The sequence below is a fragment of the Octopus bimaculoides genome, chromosome 24 (assembly GCF_046866305.1).
Source record: "Octopus bimaculoides isolate indiv1 chromosome 24, ASM4686630v1, whole genome shotgun sequence".
Lineage (NCBI taxonomy): Eukaryota > Metazoa > Mollusca > Cephalopoda > Octopoda > Octopodidae > Octopus > Octopus bimaculoides.
The window spans coordinates 11,684,410-11,703,850 of NC_142951.1; the positions used below are offsets into that span (position 1 = coordinate 11,684,410).

Genomic DNA, 19,441 nt, shown 5'->3' on the forward strand with positions numbered 1-19,441 from the left:
AGACAGAAAAAGAGATAAAATGGAGACAGTGAGACATAGAGAGAAAGAGAAAGGTAGATATAGATTGAAATAGAGTGAAAGACAATGACAGAGAGAGAGAAAGAAAACAAAAGCGGGAGAGAGAAAGAAAGAATGAAAGAAAGAAAGAAAGAAAAAGAGAGAAAGAAAGAAAGAAAGAAAGGTAGGAAGAAAGAAAGGTAGGAAGAAAGAAAGAAAGGAAGAAAGAAAGAAAGGAAGAAAGAAAGAGATAGGTAAAGAAAAAGAGAGAGAAGGAAAGACAAAGAGAAAGAAAGAAAGAAAGAAAGGAAGAAATGTAGTAAGAAAGAAAGAAAGGAAGAAAGGTAGTAAGAAAGAAAGGAAGGAAGGAAGGAAGAAAGAAAGAAAGAAAGAAAGAAAGAAAGAAAGAAAGGTAGTAAGAAAGAAAGAAAGAAAGAAAGGTAGTAAGAAAGAAAGGAAGGAAGGAAGAAAGAAAGAGATAGGTAAAGAAAAAGAGAGAGAAGGAAAGACAGAGAGAAAGAAAGAAAGAAAGAAAGAAAGAAAGAAAGAAAGAAAGAGAGGAAAACAGAGAGAAAGAAAGAGGGAGAAAGAGAATGGAAGAAAGAAAGAAAAGAGAGTAAGAGTAAGAATGAGAAATAGAGAGAGAGAGTGAGAGTGAGAAATTGAGAAAGAGATAATAAGAGAAAGAGAGAGAAAGATAGGGAGAAAGTAAAAGACAGAAAGAGAGAGAGAGAGAGAGAGAGAGAATAAGAGAGGGGAGAGAGAGAGAGGCTGACTCTAAATCTGGTGCAGGGCAAGTGATGAATAATACTGGTTGAATAGTGAGTTTGGCACTTCAGGGGGTTTTAATCTTGAGAAGCGAATAGCTACCTGTTCGAGTGTACTTTCTGGCAAGCACCTTACCATCTTGGGAGACAGTCACCTCCTTGACTGTCTCCTGCCTTTCGTCCTGAAGGATGGTCTTGTGTGTCTCTGTACCATCGTAATTCTTCACACACATCGTCAAAGAGGTCTGTGATGCGACGGGTCGAAAGTCAGTCTCCACCTTCAGCAGTAACGTTGGCGGCGATTGGTTGGCAGTGCTGCTGCTGCTGTTGTTGCTTTTGTTATTGTTGTTGATGTTGGTGTTGTTGGTATTGGTGCTGCTTGTATTGTTGCTGCTGTGGCTGTTGTTGTCATTGTTGTTGTTCACTGTTGAGACATGTGGCACCACCTATGCAAGGAAAGATGAAGCAAAAACAAAAAGACAAAAATTGCAAAATTTAAGTGGAAACAACAACAGCAATAATAAATAACAGTGAAAAAAGTGTGACCCTATCAGGGAGGCATGCCCTACAACAGCCATGGACAAACTGCAACCCTTAGGGCTTTCTAAATGGTACGCCTAACACAAAATTAATTTTGAAACTTTTTGTTGGAGCAACCCACCAGATGATAAGCCATGTTTCATGTAGCCCACTTCTTGGGAAAGGTTGTCCATGCCTGCTCTATATGTTTGTATGACCTGCTGGAAATAGCAGCCAACTCTTCCTCAAACATGTTGGCACTCCGTCGCTTACGGCGTCGGGGGTTCCAGTTGATCTGATCAACGGAACAGCCTGCTCGTGAAATTAACGTGCAAGTGGCTGAGCACTCCACAGACACGTGTACCCTTAACGTAGTTCTCGGGGATATTCAGCGTGACACAGTGTGACAAGGCTGACCCCTTTGAATTACAGGCACAATAGAAACAGGAAGTAAGAGTGAGAGAAAGTTGTGGTGAAAAAGTACAGCAGGGTTCGCCACCATCCCCTGCTGGAGCCTCATGGAGCTTTAAGTGTTTTCGCTCAATAAACACTCACAACGCCCGGTCTGGGAATCGAAACCGCAATCCTATGACCGCGAGTCCGCTGCCCTAACCACTGGGCCATTGCGCCTCCTTCCTCAAACATAGGAAAAAAACAACAGTTACAACCAGAATGATCATAGGTCTGTTCAATCAATGCAGGCTTGTCTCAATGGTAAAGATGTTTGCTTTGCAGCCATGATGTCCTATGTTTAGTCCCAATGCACAGCATCATGAGCGAGTGTTTTACCATTACATTACTGTGTTGCTACTTAGCCCCTGGTCAGTTTTGATCCAGTAAACCAATGATTAAGCACCTTCCATCTATGACCATTCCATCTAATTTTTTGTTTTGACCAACTGCGTGAGTGGATTTGGTAGATGGAAACTGAAAGAAGCCTGTTATGTACATACATATGTGTGGGTATGTGTGCATTCCCCACACCACTTGACAACTTGTGTTGGTGTGCTTAACTTAGTGGTCTGGCAAAAGAGACCGACAGAATAGGTACCAGGCTTAAAAAACAAGTTCTGGGGTTGATTCATTCAACTAAAGTTCTTCAAGGTTGTGCCCCAGCATGGCCAGTCTAATGACTGATACAAGTAAGAGATAAAAGATAAAAGATGATATAAAAACAGAAAAGGAAGGTTCTTACCCTTTTAAAGGGACTCCCATAACAGGCATCACGATAATGGCGAGCATGGCTTTCCAGTGGAGGCCCACCAATTTCCCCAAGAGGCAACAACCGTGGTGAGCCTGTCTGGTTTGGTACCTTGTATTCGCGCTCTGAATTGTGAACTTGTGATCTTTGAACCGTGAAGACTCGATGTATGTCATCAAAGCCCCGTGCCATGACACCAGTTTTCGTGTGGGCCAGATCAAATGTGTGGCCAAGCTCATGTAAAGATGAACCAAGACCTGTAGAATAGTTGGCCCAGTAATATTCGCTGAAAGTAGATTATTATTATTATTGAGTGAGAGAGCAAAGAGACACTGGGGTAAAATATACGAAGCCCAGTATACCCATCATGACTACCTGTCTGATAAGGGTATACCAGGCACATGCATCACAACCATATGTACGCGACATGGTGATCTCATATCAAGATAAACAGTGCATGACCTCGCAGGTGGGGCCCAGTTAGAATTTTCTTCAGATCGAGTAACCTATCCCGCTCAAAAGGTCCCTGAATAAGGTATGTTTAAGGATGTTGAGCAAAACACCGATGTTTCCAAAGGTGAATTATTCAAACCCCAAAGAATTCCTCTCAACACATGGCTATGATCCTCCCCTACTACTTCTGCTCATGATCAGAGATGCACATATCGTCAGCCACCATGGGACATGCTCAACTGGTTAAGGTCAAAGAACTGACAAGCAAATCTGTGGTATTAAGCAGAATATTTGCTGTAGCCCATATTTTTATACCAAGGCAATTATTATTATTATTATTATTATTATTATTATTATTGTTCAGTAGTTTTATTTTTATAACGTGCTTTCACTTCACTACTGAGCGCAGCTCTGTGTGCCTTGGGTATGTGCTGTGGTTTGCTGTGATGCTCTTATGGTTACTGTATTGAAAGTGTTTTGCGTAGGATGTGTGCAGTATTATTATTATTATTATCATTATTATTATTATTATTATTATTATTATTATTATTATTATTATTATTGTTCAGTAGTTTTATTTTTATAACGTGCTTTCACTTCACTACCGAGCGCAGCTCTGTGCGCCTTGGGTATGTGCTGTGGTTTGCTGTGGTGCTCTTATGGTTACTCTATTGAAAGTGTTTTGCGTAGGGTGTGTGCAGTGCCCAGTAGTGCAATTTTCTGTATGTTATATATATTTGTAAGTCCTGGTGCTTTTGTTATGTATTTGTCTGAATATTTTTTTATTATACCTACTATGATAGGAATTGTTTCTGTTTTTAGATTCCACATTCGAGTTACCTCTATTTCCAGGTCTTTGTATTTTGAAAGTTTTTCCATTTCTTTTAGAGAAATGTTGTCATCTGCTGGTATTGATACATCAACTAGAAAGCATTTTTTTTCTTCATGATCTTTGACAACTATATCTGGCCTATTTGCCTTAATTTCTCTATCTGCGTGTATTGGCATATCCCAGAGTATGGTTGCTTTCTCGTTTTCTGTGACCTTTTCTGGCGTGTGTTTACACCATCTTTTTTCTGTTGTTATTCCATAGTGTTTGCATAGCTTCCAGTGTACATAGGTCCCAGCTCTGTCGTGTCTGTGAATATATTCCTTCTTAGCCAGGACTGGGCAGCCAGAGATAATATGATTTATTGTTTCTTGTCCATCTCCACATATTCTACAGTTACTTGTTATGTTTCTTTTCATTACATGTTTTTTGTAATTTCTGGTGGGGAGGCTTTGGTCTTGTGCAGCAATTAAAAATCCTTCAGTTTCTGCTTTGAGTCCTGAACTTCTCAATCATTGCTGGGATTTTTCTCTATTTCTTTTGCATTTAGTTTAGCCCAGTATTTACCATGTAGGGGCTTTTCTTGCAATTGTTTTATCATGGTCTGTTGCTGTTCTAGTTTTAGTTTGGATTTCATTTGTTTTATAGCTTTTGTTGTTTCTTCTTCTTCTTCTTCTTCTTCTTCTTCTTCTTCTTCTTCTTCTTCTTCTTCTTCATATTTGTTAGGTAGTATGATTTCTTGTTTGTATTTGTCAGCTTCCTTAAATACTTTATTATTATCATTATTATTATTATTATTATTATTAGTATTATCATTATTATTATTATCATTATTATTATTATTATTATTATTATTATTATATTTTAAAAAGGATTGACATAACTCTTCACAAAGGTAAACAGTCAAGACGAAAAGTGCAATTCGATTGTAAGATATTTTATTAGTTGAACAGCATATAGACACTCCCTAACTCCCTATCTATGTTAGTTTATCCTTCCTTCCCCCCTCTCTCTCTCTTATTGACCTGTCAAAAGATATGCTAAGACCGATAGCATATATATTTTGTACCCCTTCCTCTCTCTGTCAGTGATTCCACAAATTTATCATAGGAAGTAATGCTTTCTGATAATAGCATGACCCCCACCTCTCTATCTCTTTGTTAGCTGGTTCTACGTTTTGACCGACCGGAACTAGAGCAGTTCTCAAGAACTGCTATAATTAGCCATAATTCTTGGAACAGCCTGGCGGTAAGTTTGAATCTTTTATCCAAAACATCTGTTTGCACTATTATATTTTTGGAGTGTTCTGAAAACAAAAATATTTAATTTGACTAACGTCATTTTTCGGTTTTTTTTTTTTTTTGAAATTTACTTACAATATACGCAGATGCTTACACGTGTGTTACTTTTTTTTCCAAATGAGTGAAATGTGTGTTATAAACGATATTTTGAGAAATAGTTTTTCGAAAAGAGACTTCGATGGAAAACAATTAATTATAAACGGTGGGTGACCAAAGAACTCGTATATTTAATCAGTAAATATGACAAAAAAATGGAAAGTCATCTAGATACAGCTTCTATCTTCACTGGTCTGTCAAGCCAGTGATTTCTTATTTCAGTGACATTTTTTTCTTTTACTGACGTCTTATTTAATATCCAGAGTAAAAGTCATGACATAGTGTATTGTAAAGAGCAAATAGATAAAACTAGAACTGTACTCGGAAACAAACTTGATAATTTTTCAATCTTTTATGATATATTAGGGGAAGAATATGGAGTCGATGCAGGAATCGGAATTCAGAGATCCAAAAATATATCTATTGAGCCTCAACGACATTATTAGAATGCATTGTAACAAAATTATCAGTATAGTAGTTGACCAAATAAAAGCACGATATTCATCCTTAGAAGAGTTTAAATTCATGGAACTTTTGTATTTCAACAAAGTTGATGAATATTGTAAACAATTTCCTGTGGACTCTATACGTTCTTTAAAAATCACTTATGGCAGATTTTTTGATGTAATTCGATTACAAAGAGATCTCAATGTGACGTATTCAATGAAAGATTTTAAAAAGCGAAGTTAAGTCATTTAATGAGTTACATTTACAGCAGTGACCATGTTGAAGCTATGCCAGAACTCTTCAATCTATGCAAGTTGATTTTGACAATTCCGTCTACCACTGCTTCTGTAGAGCGATCCTTTGCTGCATTAAGTAGAATCAAAACATACCAAAGAAATGCGACAGGAGAAAGAAGACTGTCTGGGTTAACACTAATGTCAATTGAAAAAGATTTATTACAACAATTGATGAAAAGAGAAGATTTCTATGAAAATGTGATAGATATATTTGCCCAGGAAGATCGAAGAATTGAATTTATAAATGAGGTAAATAACATTTTAGAACCTTAAAAAAAAAAATTAATATATTAAAGGGCATATATTACAGGTTTTGGTTAGTGTTTGTTATAATGTAAGGTTCGACCATCTTACATCAGTATTGTTTGGCAGGAGAAATGGTTCGACTTCTTCGTCACGCCTAACCTACATAGGTTTTCCTTTCTGTGCTGCTGGGTGTAGTCTATTTACGGCCGTAAATGTCTTGTTTCATTCTCAGAGATGTTGACTTCTGCCACAACAGTTTTGGGGGGCTTTTTATAATGTTGAATTTTCACTGTCTTTCATTGTGTGTTTATTCATGTATATGAGTTTATTTTCAATGTGTGTGCGTGAGACGTAGTCTTTTAATATACGGAGTTCAGTAAGTCTCAGAACAGTCTGCTTGAGTATCGATAATTTTCCCAGAATTGACAAGTAGCATGATAAAACACCTGACTTGTCTTCCAGGGCGTAACGATCTTAAAGCATGGCCATATAATGTAACTAAATGTGTTCTCTTAATTAAATCATTTCAAATTGATTCAGCTCAACCAATAGGTATAGGGGCTAATGCAGAATCGCATCCCTTTGAAAAACGAATTTTGTGAAAATTTTTTTTCGGATTCCTACCTTTAACAAAGATTCCAAATATGCAAAAATATTAACAGAATCCAATTTCATCTTCATTACATTTCACTTATGATTTTTAGACTTTTCAAGGGAGAGTGAGGATGGGAAAGTACTGACGTTTCGAAGAGAGAGAAAAATACAAACAATACACTTATTTCAGGCTCATCTTTACAGAGCCATTTTTTATTCCCTGTTTATTCTAGGTCATACGGGGGTGATTGCATATTCAGAATCTCCCATATGTAAATTGTAGGAATACGAAAATTTATTTACTGAAAAATTGCCGGGGGGGGGGGAGAAATTCATTGCATGCCCAACCCCGGAAGTCACCGCACGCCACTGATATATATATATATATATATATATATATATATATATATATATATATATATATATATATGTGTGTGTGTGTGTGTGTGTGTATGAACACAGAATTTAAAGACGGACAAAATGTCACTAAGCATTTCATATATGTACATATGCATATGTATATACTCACACATACATATACATATATATATATATACATACATACACAGGTATATACACAGAGACACAGACGCGCTCATTTACATACAAGCACACATACACATATATTTGAATATGTCTGTTGTTTATATATCATAATCGACCATTGACGTCACCCAGCTGTAAAACCAAAACAATTACTACAGAAGCAGTAATACCTAGAACAGCAACAGCAGCAACAAAAAGCGATTACAGCAGCAGCAACAATCATCCTCAAAGCAACAACAAACCCACTATCAAACACTTTCCAAAAGAAAACTTCCAACTCATTCCTTCACCTCTTCGTCTTCAGCAGAAACACAAACATGAATGCACACTTAATCAACAACTCACCTCCACACATCTCTCAATCAGAGATCTTGCAGAGCAATGAAATCAATTAAAGCTGGAGACCAACCTAAGGAGATCAGTGACAAAGGGGGGGGGGGGGAGAAAAACAGAAGACAGCTGCCGGCAGATGAAAAGCTACAACATGTTCACTAGCTTTGTCTCACTCGCATAAATCATAACCACCATCAATCAAACTTCCCCACCAATCTTCCCTGTTCAGCATGTCTCCTAGGTAACAAAATGTCTCAACTCCTTTCACCTTTGAATTATTTCCAAGATCCAGCTCAGCATTCTCTTCATATTCAGCTCCCTCCATACACACCTTATCTTTTTATCTTCTATCAGTTTCAGCCATTGGGCTGTGGCCATGCTGGGGCACTGCCTTAAGGGGTTTTAATTGAACAAATCGATCCCAGGACTTATTCTTTGTAAACCTAGTACTTATTCTATCGGTCTCTGCTGTGGGGGTGTAAACACACCAACAACGATGGTCAAGCGATGGTAGGAGAGACAAACAGAGACACAAAGACACACATACAAATATATATATATTTACATATTTACACACACACACACACACACACACACATATATGACAAACTTCTTTCAGCTTCCGTCTATTAACAAATCCACTCACAAGGCTTTGGCCAGCTTGAGGCTATAGTAGAAGACACTGGCGCAAGCTCCACAGTGTGACTGAACCTAGAACCTTGTAGTTGGGAAGCAAACTTCTTACCACACAGCTACATCTGAACCTATTTTATATATTTAAAAAAAAATCTGGTACTTATTCTATCAGTCTCTTTTTGCTGAACTGCCAATTTACAGGGACATATACAAACCAACACCAGTTATCAAGTGGTGGTGGAGGACAAATGCAGACACAAAGACACATACACCACACACACACACACACACACACACACACACACACACACACACACACACATGACGGGCTTCTTTCAATTTCTGTCTAAAAACTCCACTCACATCACAGCCGAAGGCTATAGTAGAAGACACTTGCCCAAGGTGCCACGCAGTGGGACTGAACCCGGGACCATATGGTTGAGAAGCAAGCTCCTTGCCACACAGCCAGACCTGTGCCTATACATATAAATGTAGCTGTTATATTAACTGATATTGTCTTACACCACTACCTTTTTTCAGTGAAGTCACCCAGAGCATGTACATATAAAAGACCTCATTGCGACAGCCTTCTTGCAAACTGTACACAATCACTTCCTTTCTGTTTCCCACCTAATCTTAAGCTTTAATTTTGCCTTTGTCTTGCTAATATTTACTGTTTCCATAAGGCAGGGAGCTGGCAGAATCCTTAGCATGCCAGGAAAAATGCTTAGCAGTCTTTCGTCCATCCTGATATTCTGAATTGGCCTTTCAACCTTTGGGGCTCAATAAAATAAATACCAATTGAACACTGCAGTTGATGTAATCGATTTGCCCCCTCTCCCAAAACTGCTGGCTTTGTGCCAAAATTTGAAATCAGTATTTACTGTCTTCTTCAATCCAACCATATACACTCTCTGCTACTAACATGAAACTTTATGTGTGTGTGTGTGTTTGTGTATGTGTGTGTGTATGTGTATACATGCATGCATACATACATACATACATATATGCATATATATAGTAGAAAGGATTATTATTATTGTTATTAATGTAGTGAGCAGGAAGAATTGTTAGCACACCAGCTGAAATGCTTAGTGGCATGTTGTCTGTCTTTACATTCTGCATTCATATATAAACACACACATATATATATATATGTATAAGATGGAATCTCCTATTGAAAATGATGTATGAGTGTTTAGTTTTTGCTGAACAAACTACAAATATGATTTGTTTATAGCAGGGGTCGCCAAACTTTTTCGACCATCGACCCCCTTTAGCCACTTCTCCTCCCACATCGACCACCCTCCTCATTTAAAATATCTTAATACTCTACTCTACCTTACCATATCTTAAATGCATACCAGGTATTGATGCTGGCAATTAAAATATTAGCTAAAATATACATGTATGACAAATTAAGAAATTGTATTGGAGATGACACAGTTTTTACATTTAAAACTGTGTGAAAAACAGTTTTACACATCAATTTATCTTTTGTAGAAGAATGTCAATGTTTGAAACTGGTTTCTGTTGAGATAGATCAAGTTTATTGAAGCAAGGTGACTTGTAGAAAATATCAATTCTATTTATTCATTTCAAATTTTGGTACAAGACCAGCAATAAGACCAGCAATTTTGGCACAAGGCCAGCAGGTAAGTCAATTACTCAAACCCCATTGCTCAGCTGGTACCTATTTTATCAACTCCAAAAGGGTGAAAAACAATGTCACCTTGACAGAATTGGAATCCAGAAAGTAAACACAGATCAAATGTTGCTAAGCATTTTACCCTGCATGCTAATGACTCTGCCAGCTCACCACCCGAATTAATTTTATTTATTGGTAGATATTTAGTATCATTACTGGAGTAACAATGAAGTTTAATTTCACAGTGAAAGGGATAAGATTCATTAATTACAATATAAAGAGAATAAGGAATGTCATCAATATTATAATCTATTTCATTAGTGTAATCATCTTCATCATTGTTGCTATCATTAGTTGACCCTTTTATGGTGGAAATTCCATTTCTCTTAGCTGTGGAAATTCCATTACTCTTAACTGCAGCAGACAGTTTTAACTACCAATCTATCTTTTGTTGATGAAGGTCATATTTAAATCTGTTTTTTTTTCTTTGAGATATGTCAAGTTGATTGAGGCAGAAAATATTGATCCTATTTTTATGATAGATGTTTAATATCATTACAGGAATAACCATGAAATTTAATTTTGCAGTTAAAGTGTTAATAAAGAAAGTACCAGTGAAATACTGATGTTGATTATAATTGATGGTACCCATCTCTCCATCCTTTGATTTGTGGTCCTGCGTCTCTCTTAGAAATCACTATTATAACACACAAAGTTGGTGAGCTGATTGGATTGTTAACATTCCGGGCAAGATGCTTAGTGGCGTTTCATCTGTCTTTATGTTCTGAGTTCAAATTCCGTCAAGGCTGACTATACCTTTCAACCATTCAAGGTCGATTAAATAAGTACAAGTTGAAAGTTGGGGCTGAAGTAATTGACTTCCCACTCACCCGAAATTACTGGCCTTGTGCCAAAATTTGAAACCAATATTAGAACGCAAAAGTAGCATGCTGGAAGAAATGTTGGCAAATCAGACAAAAAATACGAAGTGACATTTCTTCCAGTTTTGTTACATCCAGGATTCAAATCCTGCCGTGATTAACTTTCATTCTTGTGGGTCTGATAAGATAATGTACCAGTCAAGTACTGGGGGTTAATGTAATCGACATTCCCCCCCCCTCTCCTCCAAACTGCTGATTTTGATGCCAAAATATGAAGCACTACTACACACATTGCACACATAGCACCAACACCACCATACACACATAACACACTAATACAGCAAGAACAATACTATCAACAACAATAACTACACAAACAACAACATCAGTAGCAAATAAAACAATCAAAGCAGTGATGGTGATGGTGATGGTGATGGTGATGGTGATAGAAGTTACATAAAGTAAAATATTTTTTCTATTTTTCTTCACCTCTCATTACCTCACAGATGAGTGAATGGTGGTGGTGGTGGTGGTAGTGATGGTGGTGGTGGTGGTAGTGGTAGTAGTGATTATGGATATGATGATGATGATGACGATGATGGGAGGTGATGAGAAGTACAAAAAAAACAGAATCTAGAAAGAATGTTTGGAAGCTGATGTAACATGGCAAAACAGCAAATTATGCAACTTTTTTTTGTGATGAGGTGGTGGTGGTGGTGGTGGTGGTGGTGGTGGAGAGTAATCCTACATTAACAATCCTGATCTCCCTCCCCTCCTCAACTCCACCAATCACCAGGCAACACCCCCCTCCTCTGCACCCATGCTAGCACTACACACTCCTCTCCTCCCACTACCACCAACTAATGCATGCCCTACCCCCCACACCCGCTTCATTATCTCCCCTCACTACCACTAGTAACAGCAGCAGCACCCCCACCACCACCACTGCCACCACTGCCAACAATACCTTAGCTACAAGCACAACCACAACCACAGTTGGTATCATTACTGTCACCACCACCACCACCACCACCACCACTACCACCACTACTAGCACCATCAGAACCACCATCTCAACCTCCACCATTATCACCACCATCATCACCAATAGAACTATTGCCACCGTCACCAGTATCAGCATCACCACCACCACCACCACCACCATGACCACCACCACCACCACCACCACCACCACCACCACCACCCATAATCTGTATGTGATACTCAGAAGAGCTGGCAGGCAGTGGTGCTAGGGAGTCATTCAATGTTACTCATTCACCAAGTTCATTCTTCAATCAAACACACACACACACACACACACACACAAACATATTTATATCTACTCATATACCCACACTCCTATCTCTCCAGACAGATTTACAATAACACACGCACACATGCGCACACACAGACATATAATACACACACAGACATATACACATTCTTTGTACATGCATTCACACATTCCTCACATATACATTCCTAACATACACACATGTCTGTCATACTTACGTTCATGCAACATGCACATTCATGCAGTCACACTCAACATGTTTACACAACTATGTTATTACACACAGAAATCATACACATATATATATATATGCATTTACATGCACACACAGACACTTGTATGTATATACATATACATGTATATACACACAAAACCTCATACACACACACAAACATACACATGCACCTACTTATGGCTACATATTATATACAAAAGCACCCATCCACCTTATGCACAAACTCACCCAAAATAGCACACAGACACACACACACACACAACCATACATACACACACAAGTACATAAGCACATACATGCACATATGTATGTACATACACACACATACACACACACACAAAGCGCCTCTATAAACCAACAAAGAAGCTCTATACATAACCGCAACCTGCTAGAAATAGTAGCCAAACTTTCCTTATATCACACCTTGCCTTCTTTAAAAAGGGATGGATACATTGCATAATGTACTCCAAGATACTCTTATAAGTATATGGAATGGTGATGGCCAGAATACTTTTGATTCTAACTCTGCTTGATCATGACTGACCTGTGGCTGAATTAATCCATTGCTTGGGTTATAGCTACCAGATGTTTCTTGGATGTCATTAGCAGAAAAGGCTTTGTTTGTAAGCATTTGGCTAGCTAAGGGGCCAAGTCTGAGGCCTAAAAATACATCGTTTTTTTCACCCCAGTGATCCTTGGATCTCTGAAAAGGGTCAAGAGTGAAGGGCATTGTCTCATTTTATTTAACACACACACACACATACAGATATATATATACAAAAAAAATCTTTAAATGTAAGTGTATAAGTTTATGGTGGCATCTTGGGCAGGTGTCTACTGCTATGGCCCTGGGCTAAACTATGATTTGTGAGTGAAATTGGTAGATGGAAACTGTTGAATGGAAGCCGTGTGTGTGTGTGTGTGTGTGTGTGTCTGTGCCTGTGTAGGTGTGTGCGCATGTGTATGTATATGTGTGTATATATATATATATATATATATATATATATTTCCCTATATACTCCTTATTTGCTTCCTTTTCAAAAATAACGCCTTAAACTGAACTCTAATATTTCCCTCTATTTAACAATCTCACAGCGTCTCTGATGAAGGGATATCCCTAATATCATAGAAACAGCTGTAAGACTAGCTTTCTCTTTATAAATGTCCTGAAAATTCCACACACCCTTCGCTTTGTTGTCTCATTTTATTTAACACACACACACACATACAGATATATATATACATACGTACACACACCATTCTTCATGTGTAGATGAGAGAATTCCCTAGACGTGGTGTTCAAGAGAGCCAGAAGGTAGCATTCACTGGGGTGATGGTAGGGAAACAATGCCTTCCAAATGCAGTTCATTGAACAAACTTATTCTTTAATCAGGTAGATGCATACACACACACACACACACACACACACACAAGCAAGCATGCACTCGTCTCCTGTTTCTTCAGACACCAGGTCATATCGGTCTGCTACAAGTAGCAGTCAAAATCCTCTCTTACACCATACTCTACTGGGATGACCTATGATGACATGTTGAAGGGTGGGCAGGCTGAAAGGGCGTGAGAAGAGGGAAAGAATCTGGAAGTAGGGGAGACAAGTGGTGGGACAAGTGTGACAGCAAAGTTTTATATCTTCAAATTAATTTCTCTCCTCCCAGCTTTTCCCTGAAGAAGGACTCTGTCCAAAACGTTGGATTTTTCCATTCCCCATAGCAAGCTAATGATATGGATTTTGTTGATTATACTAAATAATACAAGCCTTGCTGACACAGCCCAATTGGAAACCTTTCGGAGTTTGTTTGAGCTTCTATATGGTGATGATGACGGTGATGATGACTGTGATGATGATGATGATGATGATGATGATGGTGGTGGTGGTGGTGGTGATGATGATGATGATGATGATGATGAAGAAAAGATGCAATGATTTTCTAATGTTTGTTGTGCTTCATACATTGAAACCTCGAAGAACAAACACATACATACATACCTACATACATACACACATAAATACATACATATGTACATAATATACATACACACATACATATATATATATATATATATATATATATATATATATATATAAATATGTATATATATATGTGCATATGTATGCATATACACAAACACATACATAGATATATAAACATATATAGATATGTAATTGCATACACACTTAGAGTTATGCATATATGCATATGTGTGTGCGCATGTGTGTGTGTGTGTATGTATGCATGTGTGTGTGAGTGTGTGTGCATGTGTGTGTGTCTAAATATATTTATACACACATATCTGCTTGTATACATAAGTACAGATACATACATACATACATACATACATATATATATATATATATATATATATATATATATATATATATATATATATATATATATATATATATATGTATATATATATATATATATTCACACAAATAGACACATACTCAGGCATGTATGTGTGATTAGGTTAACAGCAACGATATAACATCTATATAAACAAAATATTTTTCCTCCCAAATGATGAAGTTAAGATTGCTTATTATAATTATTATTATTATCATTATTATTATTATCATTATCATTATCATCTTCATTTCAGGATGAAAAAGGGGAAAAATATTAACTGAAATATTATATAAATAATAAAATAAAAACAAAAAAAAACAACAAAAGAATAAAAAAAGAAGTAAAATTGCTAAATCTAATATAATTTTTTTAACAATTTATTTTCTTTATATGGATTATATTTATCTATACATCAGTTGTCTAGAAACTTTTAAACTGAAAATATTTCGGTGAGAAATTTTCGTTTTATCTATATTTTGGGGCCTTGTTTATTCTTTCAGTTTATTTATTTGTTGGTTTATCTACTTTTAAATTTGTGCATGTGCGTGTGTGTTTGGGGTGGGTACTCTTGTTTGTGTTTGTGTGCATGTTTATATGTTTCTATATTTTACACATATTTGAAGGGGTTAAATATGAGTATTTGGGTATGTGTGTGCATATATGTGTGTGCATACATACTTGTGCATGTGTATATATATATATATATATATATATATATATATATATATATATATATATATATATATATAAATATATATACACATATATATACATATATATATATGTATGTATATCAATATGGCTATGCATGTTTGTTGTGGATAGTATTATTTCTGTGAATATATGTTTATATATTTTGCACATTTTGGATGAATTTAAGTATGGGTTTGTATGTGTATATGTGTGTGTGAGTGTGTGTGTGTATGTGTATTCTGTATGTGAGTGTATGTGCGTGTGCATGAGTGTGTCTATGTGTGCATGAGTGTATCTATGTGTGTGTGTTTGTGTGTGAATGTGTGTGTGTGTGTGAGAACAAGCATGAACACATGTAAGGTTTCAGTTCTGGAGTTTCACTTTCAATATCAATCACCACCACCACCACCACCACCACCACCAACAACAACAACAACAACAGCAACAACAACAACAGCAACAACAACAACAGCAACAACAACAACAACACCACCACCACCACCAGAACCACTACCAACACCAAAATCAATAAGTGATCATCAATGTTATTTGCTGATATCTTCCTTTCTTTCATTTCTACCTTTCTGTTTATCCGTCCTTCTTTCCTTCCTCCCTCTGATCCCCTTCCTCTACCCTCTCTCTCCTTCCCTCCCATCTCTGTTCCTATCATGAATCAACCATCCAGCCATCCAACCATCCAGCCATCCAGCCAGCCAACCAGCCAGCCAGCTATCTTGATATCACAAAATGTTTTGCAACAACACTGACGATATCTTTCATTGAAAATAATTCTCTCATCCCAAACAGTCTGCTCCACCTCACTTCACCGCATTCCACCACATCTCACTCCACTCTGCCTCACTCGACCCTACCACACTCCATTCCACTCCACATACACACACACACACACACACTCCATTCTACCTCAATCAACTTCATGCCACCTCACACATTACACAGTACCACTCCTATCCACCTAATCCACTCCACCTCAATAGACTCCACTCCACTTCAATAGACTCCACTCCACTCCACTCTACCATACTCAAACTCCACCCACTCTACTTTAATAAAGTCTACACCACTGCACCAGACTTACCTCCACTCCACCTCAATAAGTTCTACTCAATTACATCCGCTCCATTCACCCGCTTCAATAAACTCCACTCTACTCAACCTCAATAAACTCAAACTCACTCCAACTCAATAAGTGCTACTCCACTCCACTGCAATAAACTCTGCTCCACTCCAACTCAATAAGTTCTACTCCACCCCATTCCACTGTACTCTCCTCCTCTCACTCAATCTGTAAAACTTCCACTCCACTCCATGTCAAATAGATTGTTATGTTATATTCTTTTTAAACAAATGAAATCGGAAGCCAATCCATAATCATTTAACGTCCACTTTTCCATGCTAGCATGGGTGAGAAGAACTTTGTTGAGGTAGATTTTCTATGACCAGAAGCTCTTCTGTTTCCTTGGAAGGAAATAGTGTTTTGAGTCAACAGTTTTGCAATATTCTTTTGGTAACTTACTAAGGCGGCAAACTTGCAGAATCATTAGTCTACCAGACAAAATGCTTAGTGATCTTTCATCTGTCCCTACATTCTGAGTTCAAATTCTGCCAAGGTCAGTTCTGCCTTTCATCCTTTCAGGGTTGATAAATAAAGTACCAGTTGAACACTGAGGTCAATGTAATCGACGTAACTCCTACCCTGAAATTGCTGGCCTTGTGCCAAAATTTGAAACCAATATTTCGGTAACTTATTTGTTTTATTCGTCAAGTTATATATAACAAAAGCAGCCAAGCATTCAAAGTAGAGGCCACCATGTTGCACCGTCTGAAGTCACCTCTCTGCCAGGTCTTTGATCCCATGCTGGTACCAGCTCTCCACTGAAATTCTCCAGCCTCCACTTAGTTTGTTGGTTCCACCTCCTCTTTGTCTGTGACCACAGGATGAGCCGTGGCATCGACGATTTGACCATCCAGAATGAACTTGTAATGAATTACCCACTCATAATTTCACAAACTGCAGAGCATCACCTTGGGTTTGAAATGCCCATGTTTGGCAACAAGTTCCTGAAGTTGCTCCTCGCTTAACTACTGCTTATGCACATTAAGGTTACAGAAGAATATGTCCATCACATTATTACTTGACCCAATCTATGGTTCATATCCTGTACTTGCAATGCTTCATCAACCAAAAGGAAGTGGATGCTTCAGTAAAGAAATTCTTTGCTTCAAAGGACAATAAAGAGACCTGGGATCAAAGAACTGACATGGAATCAAAGGACAACATGGGATCAAAGAACTGACAAAAAAGTGGCCCAGGGCCACATTATCCAGTCCAGGTTCTAAGGTGGTAGGCATGGATGTGGCAGATGCTGTGATAAGAAATTTACTTTGCTATGAAACACCTTGGGTGAGTTCTTCTACTATATCTCCAGGCAGACCAAAGTCATCAGAGTGATTTTGGAAACTAAAAGAATCCCATCATATGAGTGTGTGTGTATGTATGTGAGAGAGAGAGAGAGAGAGAGAGAGAGAGAGAGAGAGAGAGAGAGTGTGTGTTTTATTGTGTCCTTGCCTTGGCATTGAGAGATAAGTGTAAACACGTGTCACCATTATGAAAACAATGCATTTTGGTGTTCAGCAATTTCTGTGGAAGCATGTCCGGTTATGAGGAAATATTGTCTTATGTGGACACAGTAAGGATTGGCAAGGAGAAGGTCATTCAGTCGCAGAAAAATCAGCCTTGACAAATTTCATCTGGCTCATGCAAGCATGGAAAAATAGACATTAAAATAATGGTGTTGATGTAAGGTATGATTCCAGCCATGACCATCCCATCTTTCTATCTCTCAGACATTCTATTTGCTTGTTGCTGTTTAGCCCTGGGAGTAGACAACAACATTAACCCAATATTGGCATCAAAAAGCAAAGAAGTCTCTACATGGTCATTCGACTAGCTAGAAATAGCAACCAAATCTCCTTCAGACCACACCCCTTGTTACTGTTTGCTTCATGCTCTTGCTTGATGAGGCTGGGGTCATTCCAGATTAGTGGACCCAGAGACATCATCATACATAGAGCAGACAAGGTCTATGCATGATCAAACTTCTCTGTGCTAGAAAAGAACACAGTAAACATGTGGTTCAAGAAGGATTTAGCTGCTATTTTTAGCAGGTCTTGTGATCATGTAGAAGCTATCCATTTGGTAGTGGTGGTCGTTGTCTTTGTTGCATTGCTTGTACTGTTGGTGGCAGGATTTGGTGAGATGGTGACAGTTGTTGTTGGTAGTGGTGGCAATGGAAGTGTTGATAATGGTGGTGGTGGTCATGGTAATGTTGGCAATAGTGGTGTCAAAGTTTCAGTCATAATTCTTCGCCATTGTCAGTTAAGCTCACGTAACAATGATGATCCACAGAGTCATCAGTTGCAGTGATGTTGGTGGCTGTTGTGGTGGTAATAGCAGTGGTGGTGGTGGTGGTGGTAGCAGTGGTGATGGGGACAGGGGTGGTGGGGTTGTGGTGGGGTTGTGGTGATGGCCATAAGCAGCAGCAGAGGTGGGAGTAGCAGTGATGGTAACAGTGGTGCTGGTGGCTGTGGTGAAAACAGCAATGGTGGTGGTGGTGGTGGTGGTGGCAGTGATGGTGGTAATAGCAGTGGTGGTGGTGGTGGTTGTAGCAGTGGTGATGGGGACAGGGGTGGTGGGGTGGTGTTGGTGGTTGTGGTGGTGGTGGTGGTTGTAGCAGTGGTGATGGGGACAGGGGTGGTGGGGTGGTGTTGGTGGTTGTGGTGGTGGTGGTGGTTGTAGCAGTGGTGATGGGGACAGGGGTGGTGGGGTGGTGTTGGTGGTTGTGGTGATGGCTATAAGCAGCGGCAGAGATGGGAGTGGCAGTGATGGTAGCTTTGGTAACGGTAGTGGTGGTGGTAGTGGTGGTAGTGGTGGTGGTGGTGGTGGTGGTGGTGGTAGTGGTGATGGTGGCAGGATTGGTGGTGGAGGTGGTGGTAGCAACAGTGCCAATGATAGTGGTGGTGATGGTAGTAGAGGTGATAG

General features: G+C 38.4%; 1 protein-coding gene across 3 annotated transcripts in view; it reads right to left on the reverse strand.

Moving 5' to 3' along the window:
- The window catches only part of LOC106882750 (uncharacterized), a 176,212-nt gene that overhangs the window by 35,056 nt on the left and 121,715 nt on the right, over positions 1-19,441 (reverse strand). For 2 of the 3 annotated variants that reach the window (XM_089341209.1, XM_014933525.3), the window contains exons 4-5: positions 2,479-2,770; positions 868-1,210 (exon numbers count right to left, since the gene is read on the reverse strand). In XM_089341209.1, coding sequence (XP_089197335.1) covers positions 868-1,210; positions 2,479-2,770 — 635 coding nt within the window. The remainder of the gene's footprint in view (positions 1-867; positions 1,211-2,478; positions 2,771-19,441) is intronic. The other variant, XM_014933526.3, reaches the window with a different exon arrangement.